The 27,086-nt window shown below is 36.9% G+C and overlaps 2 protein-coding genes across 2 annotated transcripts in view; both read left to right on the forward strand.

Moving 5' to 3' along the window:
* Window positions 1-25,553, forward strand: part of LOC141338829 (NACHT, LRR and PYD domains-containing protein 3-like) — a 35,787-nt gene extending 10,234 nt beyond the window's left edge. Inside the window, exons 6-18 of the mRNA XM_073844445.1 lie at window positions 4,688-4,758; window positions 7,721-7,825; window positions 12,313-12,417; window positions 12,784-12,826; window positions 13,005-13,197; window positions 13,403-14,730; window positions 14,845-15,317; window positions 15,843-16,013; window positions 21,121-21,294; window positions 21,752-21,925; window positions 22,861-23,034; window positions 23,222-23,383; window positions 24,180-25,553. Coding sequence (XP_073700546.1) covers window positions 4,688-4,758; window positions 7,721-7,825; window positions 12,313-12,417; window positions 12,784-12,826; window positions 13,005-13,197; window positions 13,403-14,730; window positions 14,845-15,317; window positions 15,843-16,013; window positions 21,121-21,294; window positions 21,752-21,925; window positions 22,861-23,034; window positions 23,222-23,383; window positions 24,180-24,192 — 3,186 coding nt within the window. The 3' untranslated portion in view covers window positions 24,193-25,553. The remainder of the gene's footprint in view (window positions 1-4,687; window positions 4,759-7,720; window positions 7,826-12,312; window positions 12,418-12,783; window positions 12,827-13,004; window positions 13,198-13,402; window positions 14,731-14,844; window positions 15,318-15,842; window positions 16,014-21,120; window positions 21,295-21,751; window positions 21,926-22,860; window positions 23,035-23,221; window positions 23,384-24,179) is intronic.
* Window positions 1-27,086, forward strand: part of LOC141337909 (uncharacterized) — an 831,413-nt gene that overhangs the window by 91,325 nt on the left and 713,002 nt on the right. The gene's annotated exons all lie outside the window — the stretch shown is intronic.

Here is a 27,086-nt window from a genome sequence, read left to right on the forward strand (position 1 = left end):
ACGGAGTGTGTTACAAAATGCTGGCAAACATGACAGATAATACGCTGGAAAAAGTGTTAAAATTATTTAACCTAGTATGGGAAACTGGTCAACTCCCTTCAATATGGAAACAAGCAATAATAGTACCTATTCTTAAACCTGGAAAAAGCCAATCAGATCCTTCTAGTTATAACTTCTCAATTATGTAAAACAACGGAAAAATAATCACAGAAAGAATAACATATTTTTTAGAAAGTAAAAATCTGCTGTCCCCTTATCAGAGTGGATTCCGTAAGGGTCAGAATACAGTTGTCATGACTCTGGGCTGCTGCCTTTCCCTTTGCCACACGATGTCGCTGTTTTCCCTTCCCTGCACTCACCTGCCTTGATTGTCACCTGTCTTCCCCAGCTGATAACACTTATGATTTGTCTTTATAATCTCCACACTTCCACTACCCTGGTGAGTCTGCATTGTTTTCATGTATCCTGGTCTCTGTGTGGTTGGTTTCTCGTCTTTCTCGTTTTTGAAGTTTATGTTTCTGACCTTGCCTTGTTTGTGTTTTGTTTGTTTGTTTGTTTATTTAATAAATATACTTTCCTGCATTTGGACCCAGACCTCCTCCCTCAAACGTGACAGAATGCAGACTCCACAGATGGGTCCAGCGGGGAGTAATTTTTTTTTCTCTAAGGATGCGGCGGCTTTTGAGGCGGCGTCGGCCGCTCGGTTCGAGGAGGTCATTAACCTCCAACTGGCCGAGATGGAGGCCTGTAGGGCCGAGTCGGCGCGACGGCGTTCCCGCTTTGCAGTGGGGGTGGAGTGGCTCTTCCGTGGGAAGGCGGAAGTGTCCACGCTCTCTGTTCCGGACGCGGCGGTGACCGCTTTCTCCGTGCCTGACGCGGCGGTGTCCGCTATCTCCGTGCCTGACGCGGCGGTGTCCGCTATCTCCGGGCCTGACGCGGCGGTGTCCGCTTTCTCCGTGCCTGACGCGGCGGTGTCCGCTTTCTCCGTGCCTGACGCGGCGGTGTCCGCTTTCTCCGTGCCTGACGCGGCGGTGTCCGCTATCTCTGTGCCTGACGCGGCGGTGTCCGCTTTCTCCGTGCCTGACGCGGCGGTGTCCGCTTTCTCCGTGCCTGACGCGGCGGTGTCCGCTATCTCCGTGCCTGACGCGGCGATGTCCGCTTTCTCCGTGCCTGACGCGGCGGTGTCCGCTTTCTCCGTGCCTGACGCGGCGGTGTCCGCTGTCTCCGTGCCTGACGCGGCGGTGTCCGCTGTCTCCGTGCCTGACGCGGCGGTGTCCGCTGTCTCCGTGCCTGACGCGGCGGTGTCCGCTGTCTCCGTGCCTGACGCGGCGGTGTCCGCTTTCTCCGTGCCTGACGCGGCGGCGGCTGCGCTCTCTGTTCCTCACGCGGCTGTGACCGCTCTCTCTGTTCCTCACGCGGCTGTGACCGCTCTCTCTGTTCCGGACGTGGCGGTGACCGCTGATGTTCCTCTGTCGGCGAGGCCAGCTCACGTTCCTCAGGCGGCGGCGTCCGCTAACGTTCCTCTGATGGCGGCGTCCGCTGACGTTCCTCTGGCGGTGAGGTCCGCTCACGTGACTGCGCTGCACGGGCCTGGCCCGCCATCCCTCCCCCTGAGTTGCCTTCCTCCGTTCCTCCTCCCTCCAGACTTTGGGAACGTCTGGGAGCCGTTCCGTAGGGAGGGGGTACTGTCATGACTCTGGGCTGCTGCCTTTCCCTTTGCCACACGATGTCGCTGTTTTCCCTTCCCTGCACTCACCTGCCTTGATTGTCACCTGTCTTCCCCAGCTGATAACACTTATGATTTGTCTTTATAATCTCCACACTTCCACTACCCTGGTGAGTCTGCATTGTTTTCATGTATCCTGGTCTCTGTGTGGTTGGTTTCTCGTCTTTCTCGTTTTTGAAGTTTATGTTTCTGACCTTGCCTTGTTTGTGTTTTGTTTGTTTGTTTGTTTATTTAATAAATATACTTTCCTGCATTTGGACCCAGACCTCCTCCCTCAAACGTGACAACAATGGACTCTGTATTATGTCTAGAATCAGACATTAGGAAAGCACAGACAAACAAAGAAGTAGTGGTAGCTATCTTCTTTGATGTGGAAAAGGCATATGATATGCTCTGGAAAGAAGGATTATTAATTAAGTTAAAGTCTTTAGGAATTGCTGGTAGAGCATATAACTGGGTTCAGAACTTTTTATTTGACCAAAAAATACAAGTTAAAGTAGGTGAAGAATACTCTAGAATGCATACAGTAGAGAATGGGACACCACAAGATAGTGTATGCAGTCCATGATTATTCAACATAATGATTAATGGCATCTTTTCACAAGTTGAACATGACATTGGAAAATCTCTATATGCAGATGATGGGGCTTTGTGGATTAGAGGTCGCAGTATATCATATGTTCATAAATAAAGGCAAAATGCAATAGAGGATGTTGAAAAGTGGGCTAATAAATGGGGGTTTAAATTATCTGTATCAAAAACGCAGGTCATTTGTTTTTCAAGGCGGCTCAAAAACAAGTAAAATTTATAAGGTTTCTTGGAGTTTGGTTCGATGAAAAACTTACATGGAAAATTCATCTGGATAAAATTAAGAACAAGTGCAGAAATATTATTAATATTCTTCTGTGTTTATCAGGACGGGAGCGGGGAGCTAGTAGGGCATCCCTACAGAGTATATACTGGGCTCTCATGAGATCTGTATTTGATTATGGATGCATTGCCTATATGTCATCAGCAGAAACAAACCTCAAACAGTTAGATATACTGCAAGCACAAGCCCTAAGAATCTGCAGTGGATCATTTAAATCATCGCCGGTATCAGCTGTGCAGCTGTAGATGGGAGAAATGCCGTTAGGTATAAGACGAATGAAGTTAATGTTGGCATATTGGGTTAATATCCAGGGACAAAGTGTTTCACATCCTGTAAAAAGTGTACTGACAGACTGTTGGGAACATAATGAAACACATTTGATGAGTTTTGGGTGGACAGGTGATGCAAAGGCGAGGAATATAGGACTAAGTCAAGTACAGTATAGCAACACGGTCTCAATATCCTCCATCCCTCCCTGGTTATTCCCCTTGCCAACTGTTGACCTCAGTATACAACAGGAAATAAAGGATCAATCCAAACAACTTCCAGTGGGGTATATAGTGCGGAATTATATTGAGAGGCATTTCCAAGATTCAGGGTTTTTATTCACGGATGGATCAAAAGACCGGAAGACAAGATATGCCGGTGCAGCCGTGTTTATTCCAATGAATGATTCTTACATTAAGAAAGAGTTTCTAACCATTTATCAGTTTATGCTACAGAACTATTGGCATTTTTAATGGCCCTGCAGTGGACAGAAGAAAAGCGAATGAATAACATAGTTATTGCATCTGATAGCTACTCAGCACTGGAAAGCATAAAATCTGGCAGATCATCTTTTAGGATGGATATAATTAATGAAATATTCCATAAATTGTATAACATAGAGCTTATGGGTATATCAATTCAATTTATTTGGGTTCCTGCTCATGTTGGTGTAGTAGGGAATGAGAAGGTAGATGTTTTGGCTAAACAATCTTTAAAATTAAAGCAGATAGATTTACAAGTTCCATTGAGTAAAGCAGAAGCTAAAGTGTTGATTAGGAAATATGCACAGTCGCTATGGCAGGTACACTGGGATGGTATTGAAACAGGAAGACACTTATATAATATTCAACAACAAGTTGGTGCTGGGAGGAGAGAGAGCAGGAACAGAAATGAAGAGAATATTATAACCCGTCTGAGAATAGGTCACACAGGATTGAATAGTACATTGTTTAAAATTGGCAAGCACCCAACAGGGGAATGTAATCACTGTAGTCAGCAAGAGACAGCTGAACATGTAATACTTCACTGCAGGAAATACAACAATGAAAAACATCATTTTATTCAGTCACTAATTAAAGCTGAGCATAAAGAGTTTTTTATGATAGGTATACTAAAGGAAAAAGCTATATATGATACTATTATTAAGTTTATTAAAGAAACGAAATTAAGTAAAAGAATTTAGTCTGTGGTTTTTCCTTTTTTTTCTCATGGGTTCCCATACATCTATTGTATTATGTAAATCCTTTAAGTATGTATCCTATCCACACTCCAGTCCAGTAGGTGGCGGTAATGCACCAACAAATTGGTTTGCCAACCGCCAATAAACACCAAAGAAGAAGAAGAAAACGAAAGTAACTGCGAAAAACACGCAGATAGCAAAACAAAGCGTGGCTCATTGGATTTGATCCATTTTATGTCCTAGAAAACATTTTATAGACACAACTTTAGCGCAGACTCTACTAATTTTAACTCTCGCGGACATTGTTTTTGTATTTAATCCAATCTGTCTGAGAGATATGAGAATTATTGCTGACAAACTACAGGCCTAAAGGACAGAAAATGATCGTTTCAAATACTTATAAATGCTCTTCTTAGTGGACAAGACTGCAAGTAAGTTTTCCAAAAGGGGTTATTGAAAACCAATGTGTTTCTGAATGTGGTTATTCTACATGGCAATGCATTTGTTCCTAACTGACTTTATTTGATCTAGTGTTTTGTGTTGCTGCTAACTCCAGATATTTCTTGATCTCATTAAGGATCATCATCTCCAGGTCAAACTGAACAGCAGATAGTTTTCTCAACCCTGTGCTGATCTCTGGCAGTTTATCTGCAGTATGTCAGAGGAGCGAGGAAAGGACTCTCCGTCTGAGATGAGTCTCTCACACAAACAGAGGTAAGACTGAGTCTGTTTTCACACAATCATTTTAAACACTGCTGGACTTTCAGAATCAGTATTGGAATTAACTTTATTGCCAGGTATGTTTACACATACTAGGGATTTGTTTTGAAGCTCCACAGTGCCGCAGAATGACAGTGACAAGACAATATATCGTATACATATTATAAAAAGAACAATATACAAGTATACAAGACAGTAAATGTGCAAAAATAGCAAAGACATTTTAAAGGAAGTAAGTATGTGCTTTAAATAAATAACTGAAAAAATGAATAAAGTGTTGTATGTTCCACAATCAAGTGTTCATTAGATGGATTGCCTGAGGGAAGAAACTGTTTTTGGGGTCCAGAGTAGGGTTGGGTCGATAGACATCACGACGCTGAGCCGGCATCGCGATCCTCCGCCCGCCCCCGCTGCAGCAGCAACCCGCTCGTGAAAAACACACACTTAATCACACTAGATAGCCAAATGAAATGCATGCTTTCAATTTCTGCATCTTTACTTATTTTATTATTATTATATGGAAATAATAACAAGGAAGTTGTTAGCCATCACAATAAACTCCAAGCGAATTACACGAACTAGTTCGTTTACATTAATAAATGAGGCATACAAAAACAGCAGAAATTTTTTTTAAATAATTTTAATTAAATTAGATTAAATAAACTACACCGAATATGCCTTTTTCATGGTTTTACCATAACGAACAGAGCTTGGAACAAAAAGAGAATTTTTTTTTTTCCATCGAAAGAACCATAGAAATAGGAACGCACAATACAAGGCCTACATTATAAATAGCAGTTTATCATTCAAATACATTGGGAACATGAAAACACTTTTGTGCCGAATTACAGAGGTACGTGAGCCCAACTCCTGCTATTTTTAGTTTCGCTTTGTTTTGGAAGCTTAACTTTATATATTTTGTTTCATTCCTGTTCTGTTCTGAATACTGTTACATTTAAATGATTCGTTTTGGAGTCAGGGTAACTAGCTTATAGCTATGTTTATAGTGTTTATAATGTTAATACATAATGATATTTCGGTTGATTTGGTATTATTTCTGATATTACACTTTCTCTCAAAACAATCCACTGCTCATTAAATGCGTTTGGAGAGAGTGGGTTAAGCAGAAAGCAATCAATGAGAGTGATTTTGTACTTAAAAAAGCTGACTGGTCTAAAATATGTTAAGGAACAACACACATTCTCCAAATACATCTATATAAACCCGCGCTTGCTGTCTTGTATGCACGCACACACTGTCATGATCTTTAAAAACAAATACCAGAATGCAAAAATCCAAAATCTGACATTTTCTAAAACAGGATCCAGCTCAAATTAAGCACTGGTGGAAGCGGTAGGCAACAATTAATTAATTTGTTAAGAATTAATTATTTAACAACAACCATCCCTTATCCCCGCCCCCTGCCGACAATGCCATCGTCCATCGCGATGTTTCACAGTAGACATCATACCATGGCAAATGGGTCGACATCGCCCAACCCTAGTCCAGAGTAATTTTGGCAGCCCTTTTTCGTGCTCTGGATAAGTAGAGATCTTGAAGGGTAGGGAGGGTTGTACCAATGATTCATTCAGCAGTCCAGACTATTCGACGTAGTCTTTGCAGAACCTCAGAGCTTCATACTTCCTGATTTAAAAAAATAACATAAATATTAAAAAGTAGCCAATATCAGAATCATAATTTACAATTTTAAGTTTACAGTCACTCTCCAGCACTGGGTATGTAGATACTTGAGTAAATTATTCCACATCAATGATTTAGTTTTTAGCTCATAAATGTATATTCAGACATTAAAAAAATGACTGCACACGTAATTTAAAGGGGTCATATGATGCTTTTTTTAATGCTTTCATTTTCCTTTAGTGTGTAATGTATCTGTTTGTCTAAGATCTTCAGAGTTGCAAAGGTCAAAGTCTCCTGCAAAGTGATTTATTTGATCTAACAGAGAACACTGATCCAGAAATGCCTTGACTGAAGTGCAGATATTAATTTCATGAATATACAATATGATGTTATAGGAAATCCCTAATATAGACAAAGGCTATGACTGTAGCTGAAGACAGGGCCTTAGGCGAGCGTCTGTTGAATGGGCCAGCACTGCAGATTAGAGAGAGTTTGTGTTGGGAAAGTAGATCACCGCTATCCAGCATTTGTCTTCAGATCGTGTGAGTTTGGACCATTTGTCACGTAGATACAGTACATAATGTAAATAAATGATGTTTCAGGGGAACAGTGTGTTTTGGCTGTTGGAGAGGTTGTTGGTTTCGTCAGCAGATTATCAACAGCACTCTTGTTATTTCCCTTGCCAGTATTGAAAAAGTAAACAGTCTTGTACAGAATGCCTTAAATATATAGTCCAACTTTCCCCTGTTCATTAAAGATGAAACTCTTGCTTGTAGAGCTTTAAATCCCGCTTGACTGTAAATCACTGTGGTTTGTTTTAGATGACAGGTTTAAGTGATCTTGAAGTATGATGTAGATGAGTTTGAGTTTGATTAGTTGGTTTTTGTTCCCTCTGATATAATGGGAGGACCACATTAGAAGTGTATGTGCTGAGAAAGATAATGATGCTGAAACTGTAAATAATGAAAGGATGGGTGTTGAAGCTGGGGTCAGTGCCTCTATTGCTAGGGAAGATATAAATGAGGAAGGTGGGAGAAGTGAGACTATTGAGACTGAGGTGAATGTAGGTGAATGTTCCAGTGGCACAACATTAGATGCAGACAGAGTAGAAATCAAACTCGTGTGTTACATGAGGATGCTGCTGCTGTTACAGAAGAGAGTTTGGACACTGACATTTTCTGTACTGGGATGGAAGGAGACTTATTATTTTCTAATTTATGCATTGAGGTATATATTGTACTTTCTTTTTAAAATTATTAAAATTGATTGTATTAAATAAAGTTTAAAAAAGCTCCTTTCGTCTTTGTGTCTTAAGTGTAAGATCAGGCTCTCATGTGTTCAGCTCTGTGTCTGTGAAGAGTGACCGGTCAAAAGGTGACCCACCGTTTTTCAGTGAGGAAACACCATCAGCTACTGAAAGGTATTTCATGTGTTTTGTATTGTATGGCTCTAGCTAATTTTTCCACTGGGATATTTGTGATAGAAATTAACTAAATAAAACAATAAATCACAGATCATAATATCTGCTTTCCTTTTTATTGAAGTCAGTCTGCAGCTGCTTTTCAGTAATGGGTCAATGACGTGACGCCCCCTTTTTCTGTCCGGGTTAAATTTATTTTGCAGAAAAAACTAAAAAATACATAAAAATCTCTCATCTACTTGTTATACCTTCTTCACCTACTAAACCACTCTAACTTCTCCAATTTTTTAAGTTTTTCATCATTTTTCTGCTATCCGAAGTGCCAAAACATCATATGGGGCGACCGTCCAGCCTTGACTTTTGTTAGGACAACTGGTTTAAAAACACTTTAAATCAACTTAAATATATAAATTTTCCTAGTTGGCATAATTTCAAACATGTTTTACATCCATTGACAAAACTATAAAGCATTTGCACATATATTTCTATCATGATATACAAACGAATGTTGTCCGAATTATGTTGATTCTATCCATATCATCCGGGGCGACCATCAACAAACCACAATTTTGGGACCTTTATTTTGAAAAACATCTCAAGGATGGGATATTGCATCAGCCAGACACAAGTGAAGACCCCCTGGAAACAACTTTAAGGTAACTCAGTCTCTCTCATATAGTAAGAAAAAGCAGTTTTTTAACTGCTGTAATGTCGTAGTCACTTTTGGTCATCATGTGGGGCGACCACCCCAAAACTGTGAATTATAAGTTTTTTTCCACAAATCTATATTTTAATGATAAATTTGATAGTGGCATGTCACTAGAAGAAGCTAGTTTGGTTTCTGAGGCTAACTGTTAGCCTGTTATACTTGAGTGAACTTGAAAACATCATATGGGGCGACCGAGTATCATGTGGGGCGACCACTGCTGAGTGTTTTAAATGATAGATATATGTCCTGTATTTGTAGTTTTCATATTCTATACATCAATTATATACATAGAGTTAATTGTTTAAGCATAATTATTTGTATATTTTATCTTTTTTTCTAAATTCAGCCATTTTCCATTCCTTTTATAGGGATAAACATTTATTTTTTGTTGTAGTACAATCCTACACGAAAAATGTAAAAAATATACAGAATGACATTCTATTTATGTGACTATACATGTATTAGTCATTTTAAACAAGTTTTAACCTATTTTACCTATTTCCTAGATGGCACGATTAACAAGAAAAGAGAAGACTGCTCGTCATAGACAGAAAGTCAACTCCGACCCTGCAGCAAGAGCAGAGTATCTTGCAAGGAAAAGAGAGAGGTAAAGAAAAAAGAGCTTTAGCAGTGAGCTAGAGTCACTAGAGCTACAGAAAGTAGGAGACCAGGGTAGATCAAATAAACAGTTTAGACTGTATGCTACAATGAGCTATTAAACATTGGTCACCGAAATTGTTCTCATCAATCTGGACAACTTTTATAAATTAAACTCATTAGCTAAGACCAACAGGAAGCCGGATATTTTGATTTGAATGTGGATTTTTGGAAAAATCAGGCTGTTAACAAATTCATACTCCTCATAAGAACAACATGCTGTTCACATCAAACTTTATCAACATGAAGAGAAGATTCTGAAGATGCTAAATTGCGAGCAGATTTTGGATATCTTCGTGGTGATTTTTTAAAGTGATTGTAAAAAAGATAACCGTAATATTTTTTTCATATCTTTAAAGTGCAGCATCCAAACTCTTTAAAACTTTTTTCACACAGAGAACTAGTCATTCTGAGCAAATGCTGTTAATCCCATAAGTATACAAGGCTCTATGAATTAAAGAAAATTAAAGAAAGAAATCAGAAATCTGCTCTCACTCTGCCTGCCTCCAAGTATGTGTGTCGAGTGTAAGAGTGAGTGCAGGGGGAAGGGGTGAAAGGGAGAGGGAGAGAGACCAGTGAATAATGCTGTTTTGCAGACCATCTTTGAGGAAGAAATGCACATTGATATAGTGTAATCTACATAAATATGTTTGACCTTTGAGAGGCTGATCTTTGAGAACATATAAAGGTTCACTAACTGTTTCATTGTTTGTATTTTGCAGTTGTTGTTTTTTTTTTTACTGAACTGTACCATGAACTTGTCCTATGCAGTCACATCGCAAAAGATTAAGAAAAATACAACTTTTTAGCATGAGCGATTTATCTTCATTGATAGACAATTATTTTCATAATGTTATTTATTGAATTTAAAATTATAATTAACAATTTCAAGACAATCTTTGACAACAATACAAACTTTACATTTTAATATGAATACTTTTTTTAAGCTTAATATTAATTTACATTAATAAATGCTATTTAATTATTGTTCATGTTAACTAATATAGTTAATGTTAACAAATGAAACTGGATGGCAAAATTGTATATATTGTGTGTATGTGTCTGTGTGTTGATTTTAAAGTGCATCCCTTTCAATTCTGTAAACTTTAAATCCAAACTGGCAGAGCGTTACTGTGAATGCATGTGCCAACTGGGCACAATTTTCCTGATGCTATCGGGATGGTCATCGCTGCTAGCAGCTTTAATTAGGGCCCGAGCACTGATGGTGTGAGGACCCTATTGGAATTGCTCCGTTTAAATGTTAATGTCCTTCTGATTTGTTATATTTAAATGTTGAAATGTTATTTGAATAAAAAGAGATAAATTTTCTTTTGTCTTGAACTCTTTTGTGTACATTTTAACTGAATTTTTGTACCTGTGGTTTTCTTATCATTTGGGGCGACCATATGTCATGTGGGGTAACCAACAAATGGCAATAATTACACTAAATTCATAACCAAATATCCATCAGTTTAGCCTCAAATATTAATCAGTGGTATGCTATTGCTGAATGTGTAACATCTTTATGAATGCTAATTCAGTTTTTTTGCTTTTGAAGTAAAAATCAGTATTGTAACTGGATTATGAGGGAGACTCTGATATTAAGGAAAGGAAAGGAAAGGAAAGGAAAGGAGGTGAAGTGAGGCCAAGTATGGTGACCCATACTAGGAATTTGTGCTCTGCATTTAACCCATCCAAGTGCACACACACAGTAGTGAACACACACACACCGTGAACACACACCCGGAGCAGTGGGCAGCCATTGCTGCGGCGCCCGGGGAGCAGTTGGGGGGAACGGTGCCTTGCTCAAGGGACTCACCTCAGTCGTGGTATTGAGGGTGCAGAGAGTGCTGTACATTCACAATCTCCACCTACAATCCCTGCCGGACCTGGGACTCGAACCTGCAACCTTTGGGTTACAGGTCCGACTCTCTAACCATTAGGCCACGGCTGCCCCTATTATAGAATAAACTTGTAAAATAATGGTTTTCAAAAAATGAAAGGGGACTAAAGTTTGTCTTTCTTCATCAGTTTATCTACTTACTGATATGTGTTCAACTAGTCTTAATGATACATAAAAATGTGAATTTTGAGATATATTACGGTCGCCCCAGATGACTTTTTTAAGGCTATGTTTTATTAACTAAGTGTAAAAACACTAAAATGTCAAATTTTTTACTTTTCTTTATAAAGGCATGTGTACACTACATTCCAAATGTTTGGAAAATGGTCAAACATATCCATATTTTTGGTATTTTAAAATTGGCCTATTAAAAAGTCTTATACGTCAAGTTTGTGTTGGGAAAGTAGATCGCCGCTATCCAGCATTTGTCTTCAGATCGTGTGAGTTTGGACCATTTGTCACGTAGATACAGAACATAATGGAAATAAATGATGTTTCAGGGGAACAGTGTGTTTTGGCTGTTGGAGAGGTTGTTGGTTTCGTCAGCAGATTATCAACAGCACTCTTGTTATTTCCCTTGCCAGTATTGAAAAAGTAAACAGTCTTGTACAGAATGCCTTAAATATATATATTAGTCCAACTTTCCCCTGTTCATTAAAGATGAAACTCTTGCTTGTAGAGCTTTAAATCCCGCTTGACTGTAAATCACTGTGGTTTGTTTTAGATGACAGGTTTAAGTGATCTTGAAGTATGATGTAGATGAGTTTGAGTTTGATTAGTTGGTTTTTGTTTCCTCTGATATAATGGGAGGACCACATTAGAAGTGTATGTGCTGAGAAAGATAATGATGCTGAAACTGTAAATAATGAAAGGATGGGTGTTGAAGTTGGGGTCAGTGCCTCTATTGCTAGGGAAGATATAAATGAGGAAGGTGGGAGAAGTGAGACTATTGAGACTGAGGTGAATGTAGGTGAATGCTCCAGTGGCACAACATTAGATGCAGACAGAGTAGAAATCAAACTCGTGTGTTACATGAGGATGCTGCTGCTGTTACAGAAGAGAGTTTGGACACTGACATTTTCTGTACTGGGATGGAAGGGGACTTATTATTTTCTAATTTATGCACTGAGGTATATATTGTACTTTCTTTTTAAAATTATTAAAATTGATTGTATTAAATAAAGTTTAAAAAAGCTCCTTTCGTCTTTGTGTCTTTAGAGTAAGATCAGGCTCTCATGTGTTCAGCTCTGTGTCTGTGAAGAGTGACCGGTCAAAAGGTGACCCACCGTTTTTCAGTGAGGAAACACCATCAGCTACTGAAAGGTATTTCATGTGTTTTGTATTGTATGGCTCGTATAGACACACCCCCTCTTTACAAGTTTTGCAAATCTCTATCCATTGGTCTTTCTCAGATATACTGAAATACGTCCACATTGCAGACGTGTTGCTTCAGACAAGTACGTGCAGGCAGCGGTTTCTGTTTGCGTCAACATACTGTTTCGGCCATGTTGTTTCGGTGATAAAAGTCTTCGGCCTCAAACCGAAAATGCACTTTTGGGCCATTTTCGGCCGAAAAACCTTCTCTTTAACAGCTGATACTTGCTCTTTGTGTTTGATTAAAAAAATAACAAGATATTTTTCTAAAATTTTAACTTTAACCACATTTCATTTTATTCACAATTTTAACAGGAACCACACAAATTTCCCAAACGAACTCCCTGTAATCTTCCAGGTAGGAAAATATTTTCTAAATGTTTAGATTTATAGCAAACAAATTGGTTACTGGGCAGTGTTTTACAAATATTAATTACTGATTATAAAATTTGGACCAAATATGGATGTGGAATTGGTTAAATTTTGTTATTTTGTCTTTGTATTTTTTTTTTTTTTTTTTTTTGCTTTGTTTGTAGGAACTTGAGAAGAAAATAATAAAATTTCTAAAGAATGAGCTGGACATGTTTAAGAAAATATTACAAAAAGAGAACATGCAATACGTGAATGACTTTTATGAGAAGAGATGCAGTATGAAAGAAGCAGCTCTTGATCTCACACTCTACTTCCTGAGAGAGATGAAGCAAGATGAAGCTGCTAATACTCTAGAAGGTAAGAGACTCTGTTAGCTGCTTTCAGCCCTGTGTCAATATGTTTCCTCTTCCACAATCACTGTTATGACTCATATGTCTCTCATATCATGTGTTCATAACCTGTGCTGTTTACAATAACAGACTTCCTTTAGACTTCCACATTCTGCTCCAAACATAACAAACCCAGAGACTAAACAATCTGTGTATTTTATTCCTGTATTTAGATGAGCTGTTCTTCATTCGTCAGCTAAAGTGCAGCCTAAAGAAGAAATATCAGTGTGTGATTGAAGGAATTGCAAAGCAAGGTGACTCTACTCTTCTGAAAAACATCTACACAGATCTCTATATCACTCAGGGTTGTAGTGAACAGGTCAATACTGAACATGAGGTAAGACAGATTGAAGTTGCTTCCAGACGTCATGAATCACAAGAAATACAGGTTGAGTGCACAAATTTGTTTGAAGCACCTGAACAAGACAAGCAGATCAGAACTGTACTGACAAAAGGAGTTGCTGGCATCGGAAAATCAGTCTCTGTGCAAAAGTTTGTTCTGGATTGGGCCGAAGGAAAAGAAAATCAGGATATCAGATTCATATTTCCTCTTCCATTCAGAGAGATGAACTTAAAGGAGAAAGAAAAACTAAGTTTGATGGAGCTTATAACTCAGTTTTTCCAAGAGACAAAAGGACTGAACTTTACAAGAAGGAACCAAAAAGTCCTGTTCATTCTTGATGGTTTGGATGAATTCCGTCTTCCTCTAAACTTTAAGGATAATGAGACGATGCATGATGTATCTTCACCAGTCTCTCTGGATGTTCTCCTGACAAACCTCATCAAGGGAAATCTGCTTCCTTCTGCTCTCATCTGGATCACCACCAGACCAGCAGCTGCCAGTAAGATTCCTCCTGACTGTATCGACCGGCTGACAGAGATACGAGGATTCAATGATGCACAAAAGGAGGAGTACTTCAGAAAAAGAATCACGGATGAGAATCTGGCCAAAGAAATCATTGATCATGTTAAACAATCAAAGAGTCTCTTTATCATGTGCCACATCCCAGTCTTCTGCTGGATTTCAGCCACTGTTCTCCAGAACATTTTAGAGGCAAAATCAAATAATGTTGTGAAAAACAATCAGGCTGATGATGCCTCCAAAACACTGCTGGAGTCAAATACTGAAGACACTCCCAAGACTCTGACACAAATGTACACACACTTTCTCAGATTTCAGATCCAGCAGAGCAGACAAAAGTATGATGGAGAATATACACCAGATGTTTCCTGGGATAAAGATGCCATCTTTTCACTGGGGAAACTGGCATTTCATCAGCTAGAAAGAAACAATGTGATCTTCTATGACACAGATCTGGAAGCCTGTGGTATTGACGTCTATAAGGCATCAGTGTATTCAGGCATGTGTACCCAGATCTTTAAGGAGGAAACTGGGATTGTTCTTGGTACCATGTACTGCTTTGTTCACTTGAGCATTCAAGAGTTTATTGCAGCTCTTTATGCACATCTGTTTCTAGACATAAAGAAGGGAAATATATTTGTTCATGAGTCTACAGAACAGGAAAACAAAATTAAAACTATGATTAAGTTGCTCAAGACTGGCAGTACATATCTGGACATTTGCCAACTCTTCTCTCTCGGACTGTCAATCCAGCCCAATAAAACCATGATTGATTTGCTCAAGACTGCAGTGGACAAGGCACTAGAGAGTGATAATGGACATCTGGACCTTTTTCTCCGATTCCTCCTTGGTTTGTCACTCCAATCCAATCAGAGACTCTTACAGGGTCTGTTGATGCAGGAAGATAGAAATGACCAGATCAAAAAGGAAATAGTCCAGTACATCAAGCAGAAATTTGAAGCTAATCTGTCTCCAGAGAGATCCATCAATCTGTTCTACTGTCTGAATGAACTGAACGACCAAACTCTGGTGAAAGACATTCAGACACACCTTAGCAAAGGAAGTCTCTCATCTGCTGATCTTTCACCTGCCCAGTGGTCTGCTTTGGCCTTTGTGTTGTTGACATCAGAGGAGGAGCTGGAGGAGTTTGAGCTTCAGAAATTCAAGAAATCAGACGAGTGTCTCATTAGATTATCAGCAGTCATCAAAACCTCCAAAAGAGCTCTGTAAGTTGTCATGAAAAACCTTTGTTGTTCTGGAAAATTATTTTTTCTTTTTGTTCTCCTTTTGTTCTCCAAAAAGTATTTTGAATGATGATGGTTAGTCCATCAAATGTCCACTCAAATTTGTGCAGTGAATATCAACAGATAATCGGCTAACTAGTGATTGTGGTTTATTTTAATGTGTAATTCCAGCCTTTCTACAGTACTATTAGTACCAAATACTGGGTCAGTGTATTACCCGCTGATAGACAGCTGCTCAATCATTCCTGTGCATATTTTTGTGAGCACTCTGTAAACAGTATTGTGTTTTTACAACATGTTTTACAGCCAGTGTTGAGCACATGATCATAATAGTTAAGGTGTTTAATCAGTATTCACTTAGTAATTTTTTTCCTTGAAGCCATAGAACTAACACTTTCAAATGTATAAATCATTGCAATTAAAGCTGTAGATTGACTATTAATATTTATTATTTGTGTTTAGCAAATGTATTTAATCTAATATTCTGTAATCTTATGTCCGTCATAGGTTAAATGATTGTGGCTTAACAGACAAAAGCTGTTCAGCTCTGGCTATAGTTCTTGGATCAGATACCAGTCTGAAAGAGCTAAACATGAGCAATAATAATCTGCAGGATTCAGGACTGAAGCTGCTCTGCTCTGGACTGGGAAATATGAAGTGTCATTTGGAGATACTGAAGTAAGTTGTGTGACAGTAGACCAAAATTGAGTTCAACAAAACCATAAGGTGAAAAACAGACTTGGATTATTTTCAATTACAGTATCAGTACTATAAAGTTTATTTTCCTTTAGTTTTAACATGTTTTACCTGTTAAAACAATCCAATTGTGGTACAGCACTGTAATTCAGGATTTTTAGCACCCAAACCCCATAAAAATCACAATAACTCATAAGCATTAGTTCTGGTAATATTCTTTTTAATTTTTGAACATTTATAAAAGTATAAATTACAAATGTTGACCTCTAGGATACAGCAGGAAAAAAAGAGCAACACCAGAGTCCCCTGGAGACTTTGTATAATGGCAAACATACACATACTGAAAAGCAAAAATAAGTAAGAACACTATCAGTCGTAAGTTTTTGAACACTAAGATTTCTAATGGTTTTTAAAGATTTCTCTTCTGCTCATTAAGCCTGTATTAATTTGATCCAAATTACAGCAAAAGCAGTACAATTGTGATATATTTGTATTATATAAATGAACTGCTATTTGAATATATTATAAAATGTAATTTATTCCTGTGATCAAAGCTGAATTATCAGTATAATTACTCGTCTTCAGTATCACATGATCCTTCAGAAATCATTCTAGTATGCTGATAAACATATTTTATTGTTATTATTATCAATATTTAAAATAGTTCAGTAAATGTAAGGATTCTTTGTTAAATAGAAAGATATTATTTAGCAAGGATGATTTAAATTGATCAAAAGTGATGATACAGACATTTATAATGTTACAAACTATTTCTATTTCAGATAAATGCTGTTTATGTGAACTTTCTATTCATCAAAGAAACCTGAAAAAATCTAGCAAATCAAAATATTAGAATGATTTCTGAAGGATCATGTGACTGCAGTAATGATGCTAAAAATTCAGCTTTGATCACAGAAATAAAAGACATTTTAACTTATTACAGGTTGAGGAGTAGAGATGATGAGGCAGAACCGGAGTAATATAAACAAAGATATTTATTTAGAAAATAAACGTTAAACAAAGAGCCAAGTCAAACAGAAGTAACGTTAACGAAGGACACTGGGGTGTGAACTGACACACACTTAAATACACAGAAAACAGGACGTGGTTACAAACGAGATAACAGGATAACGAGGGGGAAATACAAATATGGGCATGACTGAACCAACTAATGCAAAAACAAAAGAGGGAAACAAAGACTAAACCAATTTACTCTTGAAACAGTGGGAAGACAGAACAGAACAAAATACTGACACATTTGACTGCAGTAATGATGCTAAAAATTCAGCTTTGATCACAGAAATAAATGACATTTTAATATATATATATATATATATATATATATATATATATATATATAAACGGTTATTATAAATAATAAAAATCGTTCAAATATGTTTTTGCTGTACTTTGGATCAAATAAATGCAGGCTTAGTGAGCAGAAGAGACCTTCTTTAAAAACATTAACAATCTTACTGTTCAAAAGCTATTTTTATAGAATGTATATAGAATGTTTATAGAATTGCCTCAACTGTCAAACCTGGTGCTGTATGCATTAAAAACATTATATACTATGAAGCAGCTGCATTTTGCTGTTTAAATGCTGGTTTAATAGAAATCATTTTAATGTGCATGCAAACTCAATCTTGATGTGACAAGACATGGTATTCAGAAACACTTAGCCCACCCCTGTTTGATTCCCAGGGAATAAATACCTTACAAATGTGTACTTTAAATACAATATAACTAGCTTGGGATAAAATCATCTGAAAATGCATGAATGTAAATGCAGTGTAAAACTAAATGTGTTTTGGGTCGCCTGATTCTGCATGTCTGTCAAATGGACAGCTGGCTTTATGATGATTCTGCCCCTGATGGTCAGCATCTACTTAGTGCTTGGAGAAATCTCCTGTAACAGACAGTGTCACAACACTAGGGCTGGGTAAAAAATATTGATTCTCCGATTTTAATTGATCTTAAGTTTAACGCAACGATATCGATTCGGGAAACCCTTGAATCGATTCTTAATGCGTGTGCTTCACGTAAGAGGATATGAATATTCACCTCTCGTCCTGAAGATGTCATTAGTGTTCCTGCTGAGAGAGTTTTCTCAACAGCTGGTGATCTAATCACAGCACAAACGAGTGTTGATCAGCTGCTTCAATGATTATGTTATCAATGGAAAACCCATAAGACATAACAAGGTCCAAAGTATGACCAAGTACATGTGTAGAATGTTCTATATGCTGAGTAAAACCAAAATAATCTAACACATGCATAAACTCAGCAACCAAGGGCTTTCCAGGACAGCATATGTGAATATTAAAATCCCCTAAGATTAACAGACGATCATTTGATGTGATAATATGAGAAACAAATTCAGAAAACTCCTTAATAAAATCTTTGTCTGGCTTTGGGGGCCTGTAAACCAGAATACATAATAACGGAGTGGTATCAGATTCTATCAAAACACATTGAGATTCAAAAGTAGAAAAGTTCCCAGCAGAAATAGTCCGAGATTTAAACCAGTTCCTGAACAATATGGCCACTCCACCTCCTTTCCCAACACATCTTGGTGTACTGAAAAAAATGACAGTCCAAAGGACAAAGTTCGCCAAAGACAGATGACTCACCCGCTCTTATCCAAGTCTCAGTTAATTCAATTCAATTCAATTCAAGTTTATTTGTATAGCGCTTTTTACAATACAAATTGTTGCAGAGCAGCTGTACAAAAGTTTTAGGCTACTACAATATATTTAGTAGCTTATTAGTGGTGAATACTGTATGTTGAGTCAATGTACATATGATATAAATATTAAAATCAATAACTGTGTGATCAAACAGATGATGAACACTAATTGCAATGGTTATGTGCTGTAATCGACTTGTAGGAAAATTGTGTAGTGCTGTATGTTGTTTCAAGGCTGGCATCATCTGCGGTCCTCTGAGGGGTTGGCATCATCTCTTCTTCTGAATCCGGGCTGAATCTTGTGTAAATCCTAGTTACCACGGGATGGAAATCCCGTGGCAGAGACAGAGAAACAAAGAAATAATTAGCGTAGCTGCTGTTCCAACTTCCGACCAAACAAAAATGATGTGTTTAGCCCAAGCTGAGGAATATTAATGTGCATTTGATCAGATGTAACTGAAATTACAACGTTATGAGATACATTATGTGAATGCTTGGCTAAAGAGATGAGTCTTTAATCTAGATTTAAACATAGAAAGTGTGTCTGAACCCCGAACGTTATCAGGAAGGCTATTCCAGAGTTTGGGAGCCAAATGAGAAAAGGCTCTCCCTCCTTTAGTGGACTTTGCTATCCTAGGTACTACAGTTAAGAACAAGAAATCCAATTTGTGGCTGGTAAAAAAGTCATTCAAAATAAACGTCTTATTAGACACAGATCTGGCATTAACCAGTGCCATTTTAACCTGAGAAACAATAATTTGTGATTGACGGGCATATTCCAGTGATTTAATATTTTGAAGATTCACACCCCTGCTTCGAACGCGGACTCGTGCTGGAGCGCAGAGTTCAACCGAATGTCGCTGATCCGGGACGAGGGGCAGATGACAAGCATATCTCACATCGCACGAACGCTGAGCCAGGTATAAACCACGGCGACCGTAAGAAGATGTGAAGGGATGTAGAGAGTTAGTCAAAGAGATGGAAATTTCCCTCCTAATCCTCACCGGACACCTCCGCGATTTCCCCTCCTTCTGTGACGTTTCCGCTGATGAATTGCACTGCAAGGAAGCCGGCAAGTGTACGTGGCCGAAGGGAGAGAGAATGAGTAGCAATAGTCCTGTGTAATAGGACAGTCTCTGGGCTGTTTCTCCAACAAACTCTTGATGCTTAACAATGCTTGTCGGTCATAGGAGATGATAGCGTCAATGCAACGCATTAACAGCAGCAGAGATAGTATGGATAAACAAAGTGCGGAACGGACATTTAGAAACTGAGGAGACAAACGGCATGCCGACAAACACACAGGCGCCATCTTGAATCCAGAGTCCAGGGTGGATGCACATATTTATGACTTCTTGTTACAGTGTTCATTTAAAATAAAACAACTGTGTGCACCCTGTTATTAATGTAGATGTGTATTTCAGCTCACCAGATAATGTTATCATCGATATAGCAGTTTTCACAAGAAGAGGAACCAAAATACACCTCCGATGTTACAGACGACATCCAGACCAGAAACTTGAAAATAACAAACAAAAGAAGGGCTTGATAATACTGTATAAAATCTGGACAGAAACAGCAGTGTTGCCTAATGCACTTTACCTCAGTATTTCACCTCAGTTCGCTGTTAAGGTTAAATCAGACGAGCTAACTTACATTAAAATGCAGCAGAATGTACAAACTTGTTTCTCTGTTTAACTAAGTTTATTTCGACTAATATAGGTCACCTTAACTTACTCACCAGTTCATGTTTTCACCGTTATGGACATCAGTCAGGAAGAAAGGCTACCAACATGAAAAACACGATGAATATTGTTAGTTTTCTGTTAACAAGTGAAAACATCTTAAAATTGCTCAGTTTTTCATAAAACAGAAATATACTAACCTTTTTGTGAAGTTAATGATGGTGCAACATTTCTCTTTTGTCCTTTTACCAACACTTCCTCTCAACAGGAGAAAATAAATCTCCCTTGCCATTGGTCAATTTTTCGTGGGCAGGTTCACTGCTGTAAATTTACAGTAGCATTTACAGTAGTGGAGAATTACAGTAGTGATCATATATTTTCCCAAAATCCTTTGCAGTTTACAGTAAAATACTTATCTTACTGTATGAGATCTTACAGTATCTTACTGTAGATATTACAGTAAAATACTGTTCATATTACAAAAATCGGTTGCAGTGTAGTTTATGAATAAGTTAACATGAGCAAAGATTAAGTCAAGCTGAACAGATGCCTTGTTTAGTAATACAACCTTATTGTAAAGTGTTACTGGGTTGGCTTTTATTTGTGTTCAATCAAAAAAATAGCTGTATAAATAGAAAAATAGCTAAAATCAAGATCTGTTTTTCCTCCATTTTATTTTACTCTGTTTCTGCTCTTCCTCTTTCTGTCAATGTAGGTTAAGTTACTGTAAAATGACAGATGAAGGTTGTTCTGCTGTGTCTTCAGCTCTGAAATCAAACCCATCACACCTGAGAGAACTGAACCTGAGCAGGAATAAACTAGGAGACTCTGGAGTGAAAAACCTCAGTGATCTACTGATGAACCCACAATTCAAGCTGGAGAAACTAGAGTTAGTATCATTATACTGTACAGCAGTTACAATCAGATTAAAGTTCACTGTTTAGTTTAGAACCACTGGGCTCTTGACATCTTTGCTGTGAAACAATCTTTTATTAAGGGAAATATAATTAATATATTTGTATAGTTAGAAATTGTAAACTACAAAAATAGGTTAACCAAATGATTTGATTTGAATGATTTGATTTTTATTTATTAAAAATTTTAAAATAGACATTTAATTTAGTTAATTGTACAGTTGTTTCTATATTGATTCTATATATTGATTGATTATTTGTTGAATGAGGACAAATCCAGACTTGGATTGTAACTAGTCCTCAAATACTCCTCTCTTGGTTTGTTTCATATCATTAAGATTTCATGATTTTTCTGGTTTATAAGTGACTGTATAGCATTTGCTGATGATCATCATAGATCTGAGTCATTGTTCTTTCTCTTTCTGTCTTCAGTCTGTGGAGATGCAGTATTACAGAGAAACAGTGTCTCATCCTGACTTCAGCTCTGAAATCAAACCCATCACACCTGAGAGAACTGGACCTGAGCGAGAATAAACTAGGAGACTCTGGAGTGAAAAACCTCAGTGATCTACTGATGAACCCACAATTCAAGCTGGAGAAACTAGAGTTAGTATCATTATACTGTACAGCACTGTTTAGTTTACAATCAGATTAAAGTTCTGTCACGGTGAGATAGAGGGAGATCTGGGTCCAAAAGCAGGTAAGTGATTTTTAATTAACAAAATAACCAAACACAACAAAAAGCCAACACGGCAGAACATAACATAAACTCAAATACTAAATAAACAAAATCAAGGCCAGGATAAACAGGAACACAGAGCAGACAGACGGTCGACATAAGACAGAAGACAATGCAGCCATGAAGCAGGAGTGAAAGGTGAGAGTTTTTAAAGACCAGAATAATAGTGAACAGCTGTGAGTGAATCAGTGCTAATGACAAAGACAGGTGAATGCAATCAGGAAGTGCAGTGTAGAGAAGGGAAAACAGCGACCCCAAGAGGCTGAGGGAGGCCCCACAGCCCAGATCATGACAAGTTCACTGTTTAGTTTAGGACCACTGGGCTCTTGACATCTTTGCTGTGAAACAAAACAGAAGTAAAAACAAAAAACAATCTAACAAATGACAGGAGATGATTCTGATCATTACATTTTTTAGACTAATGGTATATTTTTCTAAATCTTTTATTAAGGGAAATGTGTATTATTTAGCATGTTTGTACATAGTTGGAAATTGTAAACTACACTCCAAAATATATTACACATTATTTGATTTGATTGATTTTATGATTTTCGTGAAAATAGACCATTTAATTTAGTTAATTGTTCTGTTGTTTCTATATTGATTCTATGTATTGATTCATTATTTGTTGACTGAGGATGGGTCCAGACTTGGATTGTAACTAGTGTCCTCAAATACTCCTGTCTTGGTTTGTTTCATATCATTAAGATTTCATGATTTTTCTGGTTTATTAGTGACTGTATAGCATTTGCTGATGATCATCATAGATCTGAGTCATTGTTCTTTCTCTTTCTGTCTTCAGTCTGTGTGAATGCAGTATTACAGAGAAACAGTGTCTCATCCTGACTTCAGCTCTGAAATCAAACCCATCACACCTGAGAGAACTGAACCTGAGCGTGAATCAAATCACAAACACAGGAGTGAATGACTTATGTGACGTACTGAAGGATTCACACTGTAAACTGGAGAGATTGAGGTCAGTAACATTCACATACAAGAATCAAAATGATGAAAATCACTTCAACAGTTTAGACCTAAACACTTTCTACTCAATATCTCATGATGAGTGGGTTCATGGGTTCACATTATATTTGTGTCAAATTCTTCTCCTTAATGATTTGTTTGTAAGATGATCTTCTCTTCCTCTGTTTGTCTCTTTCTAGTCTTTATAACTGTGGCATTACAGATGTTTCTTCTTTAACTCAGTCTTTGACAAACACAAAAGTACTGCAGTTTCTAAAGGAGCTTGGTCTGAGTGGTAATATGATTGGAGACTCAAAGCAGCGGCTCATTGATGTGCTACGAGAATCAAACTGTAAACTGAGGTGAGTAAACTTCACGTTGTGATATTAAAGAGATCTTCAATTACCTCTGATATGTGGACAAATATTAACTTTCAAATATTTGTGAAAGGAGATGATCAAATGATCATCAAGCTTTATTTCAAAGGGTTTGTGTCAGAATGAAATGTAAAGTTGATCAAAATGTTGAACACAAAGGAGGAAAGAGAACAAAAGCAGACTGTCAGAGCTTTATCCAACAACAGCTGCTTTATTAATGCCATCAGTAATAGTGAATCATTCCAGTTTGAAATAGATTTGGTCAGATTGGAGGAAAACGCTGGTAAAATCAGTGCAGATTCCAGCTTCAGCTCACAGCCGTCCAGCATCACATGATCAATGTCTCTGTCTCTTGTGTGTTTTTACTTTGACAAGCAACACGTCACATTACTTTACACTTACTTTACTTTCACTTATTTACTGAGACCAATACAAATGTTGAAACTAGAGGAAAAACAGCTTTAACTAGTGGAACATTTCACTGAAAGGTGTTTAGTTTTGAGGCAAAATCACATTAGTATTTGTTCTTGTGGTTTATTATATTTGGTGTTCACTCATTAGTGTGTGTTTCTCTTTATAGTGTCTCAACAGGAGTCACACAAACAGACAAACATATGAATGGAAATCATGTTCAGATGTATTTAAAACTCAAATATTGTTTTAGAAATATCTATGCAAGATCATGTAAATCTAACTTTAACTTTAAAAGAAATAGTAACTGACTTGAAAATTGTTTCACTGAACACTGATTTCTTTCTTTCTTTTGCTCCATTCTCAAAAGTATATCATGGTAATAAATCATCAGAAGACAGATGAAGTCAATCCTAGTTGTTGGATCCTGATAAAAGCAGCAGTGAACTTCAGGTGAGGATCCACAGAAGAGCTTCACTACTGTGTCTATGAGGAGAAAGAAATGTGTGATAAATGTGTGAATGTGATCCATGCAGGTGAAGAGACTCAGACTTTACAATCAAATAATGCAGCATGTGTGTTAGAAACATGTGATACTGAATGATTCATGTTGATTTAGTATTCAAGCAAATAATGCTTTTGTTTTATTGAAAGCTGAAACAGGAGGAAGACGCTCAGATGAGTCTGTCTGGCTCTTCAGTTTAATAATATTTGTATTAAACTCATCCATACTGATTCAAATGTTTAAATGTGATTGTCAAGTGCAGCACTTAAATGTGTCAAAGATATAAAACAAGTCTACAATGTGAATTTAAAACATTGACATGATCTCTCTTACATGTAAAACACATTGTTCTTCTATTTAATTGTATATTAAGTTAGCTATGTGTCTGTCTGTTGCTGGTGTACAGATGCACAATCACAAGTCTTTTCAGATTTTAAAATAAAAGTTTTTGTTTGTCATTAAGTGTTTGTTTTCCTACATTTTTATTTTTAGTTCTACAAATGAATTTCATTCCATTCTCAACAGTACAAAAAGCACTAATAAAATAAATGGTTTAAAACAGTTAGTTAAAAATAATAGTTCTATGTGGAATATTTTCTCTAACCATTTCTTTAAACAGCTTGGTGCTGTCTGTTTTCTTTTTCTTAGATGCAGTTTTGATGTTAACAAAATCCTCTTAAATGATCTTATGTTGTGTTTGATTTTTCTCCTTTTTTATTTGGAATAAATATCACACAAACAAACAAACAATAAATACTTTTTTAGACATTGGTTTGTGACGGTCAGCTGTTGAATAATGGTTTTTGAGTATTAATGATCTGTTTCTTAAATGTAAGTGTCATATTTCAGCTCTAGAATATTGTATTGTCATCAACTCTGTCTCTGTCAAATACAATCTCTGCTCAGAAATCAGGCACTTGGTGTAAGACTGTAGGAAGTAAGATCTCCAAATATTTGTTTTTAGATGCATTTGATTTAATTCATGAAAAGTGCAGGAACCAATCAGTTAGATCTCTCTTTGTTAATATTTCTTCTCATTTGTGTGAAACATTTTTGGAAAGTTCTTAGTCATTACTGTGTAACAAATCAAACTAAAGTCATTTAAAATATATCTTTATTTTACCAAATCATTTTCAACTGGATATTGATTATAAATGCTCTTTTTGTAATTGTGAAGGAGAGTCTATTTGTGCATTTACTTTCTGAAAGTCTCCTGTTCATCTTTATTTTGGAATGAAATGTCACCATTTCTAAGTGTTACATTAAATTACAGTCTAATCGTAAATATGTCATCAGTTTTACTTCATTCAAATGAATATGACAATTCCAAAAGAAAAATATATATTATATAGATTTTTATTTTTGATTTTTTTTGTTAGGAAAATATTATATCATACACATTTTGACTGATGGATTATTCAGATTCTGCTGCAGGATTTTGAGGACAGTGGTAAAGACAGGAATGAATAGATGAGCTCAAAATATTAGATAATAAATTACATTGAGATTAAATAAGACAGCTGTGGTGTTTGTTTCCTTAGATCTAGGATTTAAAATACATAAATTATAACTACAGTTTTGATTGTACAATGATAAAAATGTTAATTTTAGCTCTAGATAAAAGTTTAGGTGTTTTTTGTCTTTTTCAAACCCACAGTAGTTAGAGTTACAGTCTCAGTTTTTCTCTTTTAATAAATACATTTCATATTACAAATAATCGTGAATTATAGACTTTTGATAAAAGAATAAAAAAAATCTAAATGAAAAATAATAATGCGTTTGGAATTATTATTGCGAGTGGTGAATATTGTTTGAAAGCAACAATGAAGAGCAAGTTAAAATATAAATATCTGTTTGTCTTAAAAGTGTTAACTTACAAGAACAACAACAGCTTGTAAATGTAAAAGCTGTCTTTATTTAAGGATTGAACCAATCATATCAAAAATTAAAGTTATTTAAAAGAATAAAACTTTAACATATTGTTCTTTGACATAAAAGCTTAATCTCTGAGCCTGAATCTTGAAGATGAACTTGCAGTACTGTGTCAAATGTAGATGATGTTTCTCATGACAGATTAATATGAGAGAGATGAAAGCACTGGATCTGGAGACACAGGTGGAGTTTAGACAAGAGCCAATCATTATTTTGTCTGAGCTGTGAATAAAATATACCACATCCATATTTGGATTATCTTGTTATTTTACTGGATAGAATAAGTACATTTTGTGCTAAATTAATATGAATTATTCGTAAGCCCCATATCCTATAATAGTCATATAGATCAGTGGTTGTGACTCATTCTCAACATGTGGCGATAAATGAGTGGACTCTCTTTGTTATTTTTCCGCTTAAACATGTTAACTGAATAATGGATTTTCTTGTTTGTTTGTTTTTTTTTAAGTCACTGCTGAGCCCAGTCTCATGAAAATGTGCATCAATACCACAAGTTGTTTGTTTGTTTGTTTTGTTTTGTGAGTAAAATCTGTTGATTTAGCCATTTTTGTTCCATTATCGGCCAACAGTGACAGTTCAACAATTTAGTTCCTCATGTTATTGGTATTTTGTAGTTCAGAACAGCAATAGAAAGAGACAAGCCACTGACTGTTTCTTAGCTTTGTATTTATTTGTGCTACTGCTTGTAGTTTGCTTTTGTACTTTTTTGACAGTAGCCTATTTTTCCTCAGTACATAGCACATACTGAACCCTACCAAAGTTGGGCTCTGAAAACCATGAGGGAAACCAAAATGTAAATCATTACACCCCATAGCCTTA

This window comes from Garra rufa, chromosome 7 (assembly GCF_049309525.1).
Source record: "Garra rufa chromosome 7, GarRuf1.0, whole genome shotgun sequence".
Taxonomy (NCBI): domain Eukaryota; kingdom Metazoa; phylum Chordata; class Actinopteri; order Cypriniformes; family Cyprinidae; genus Garra; species Garra rufa.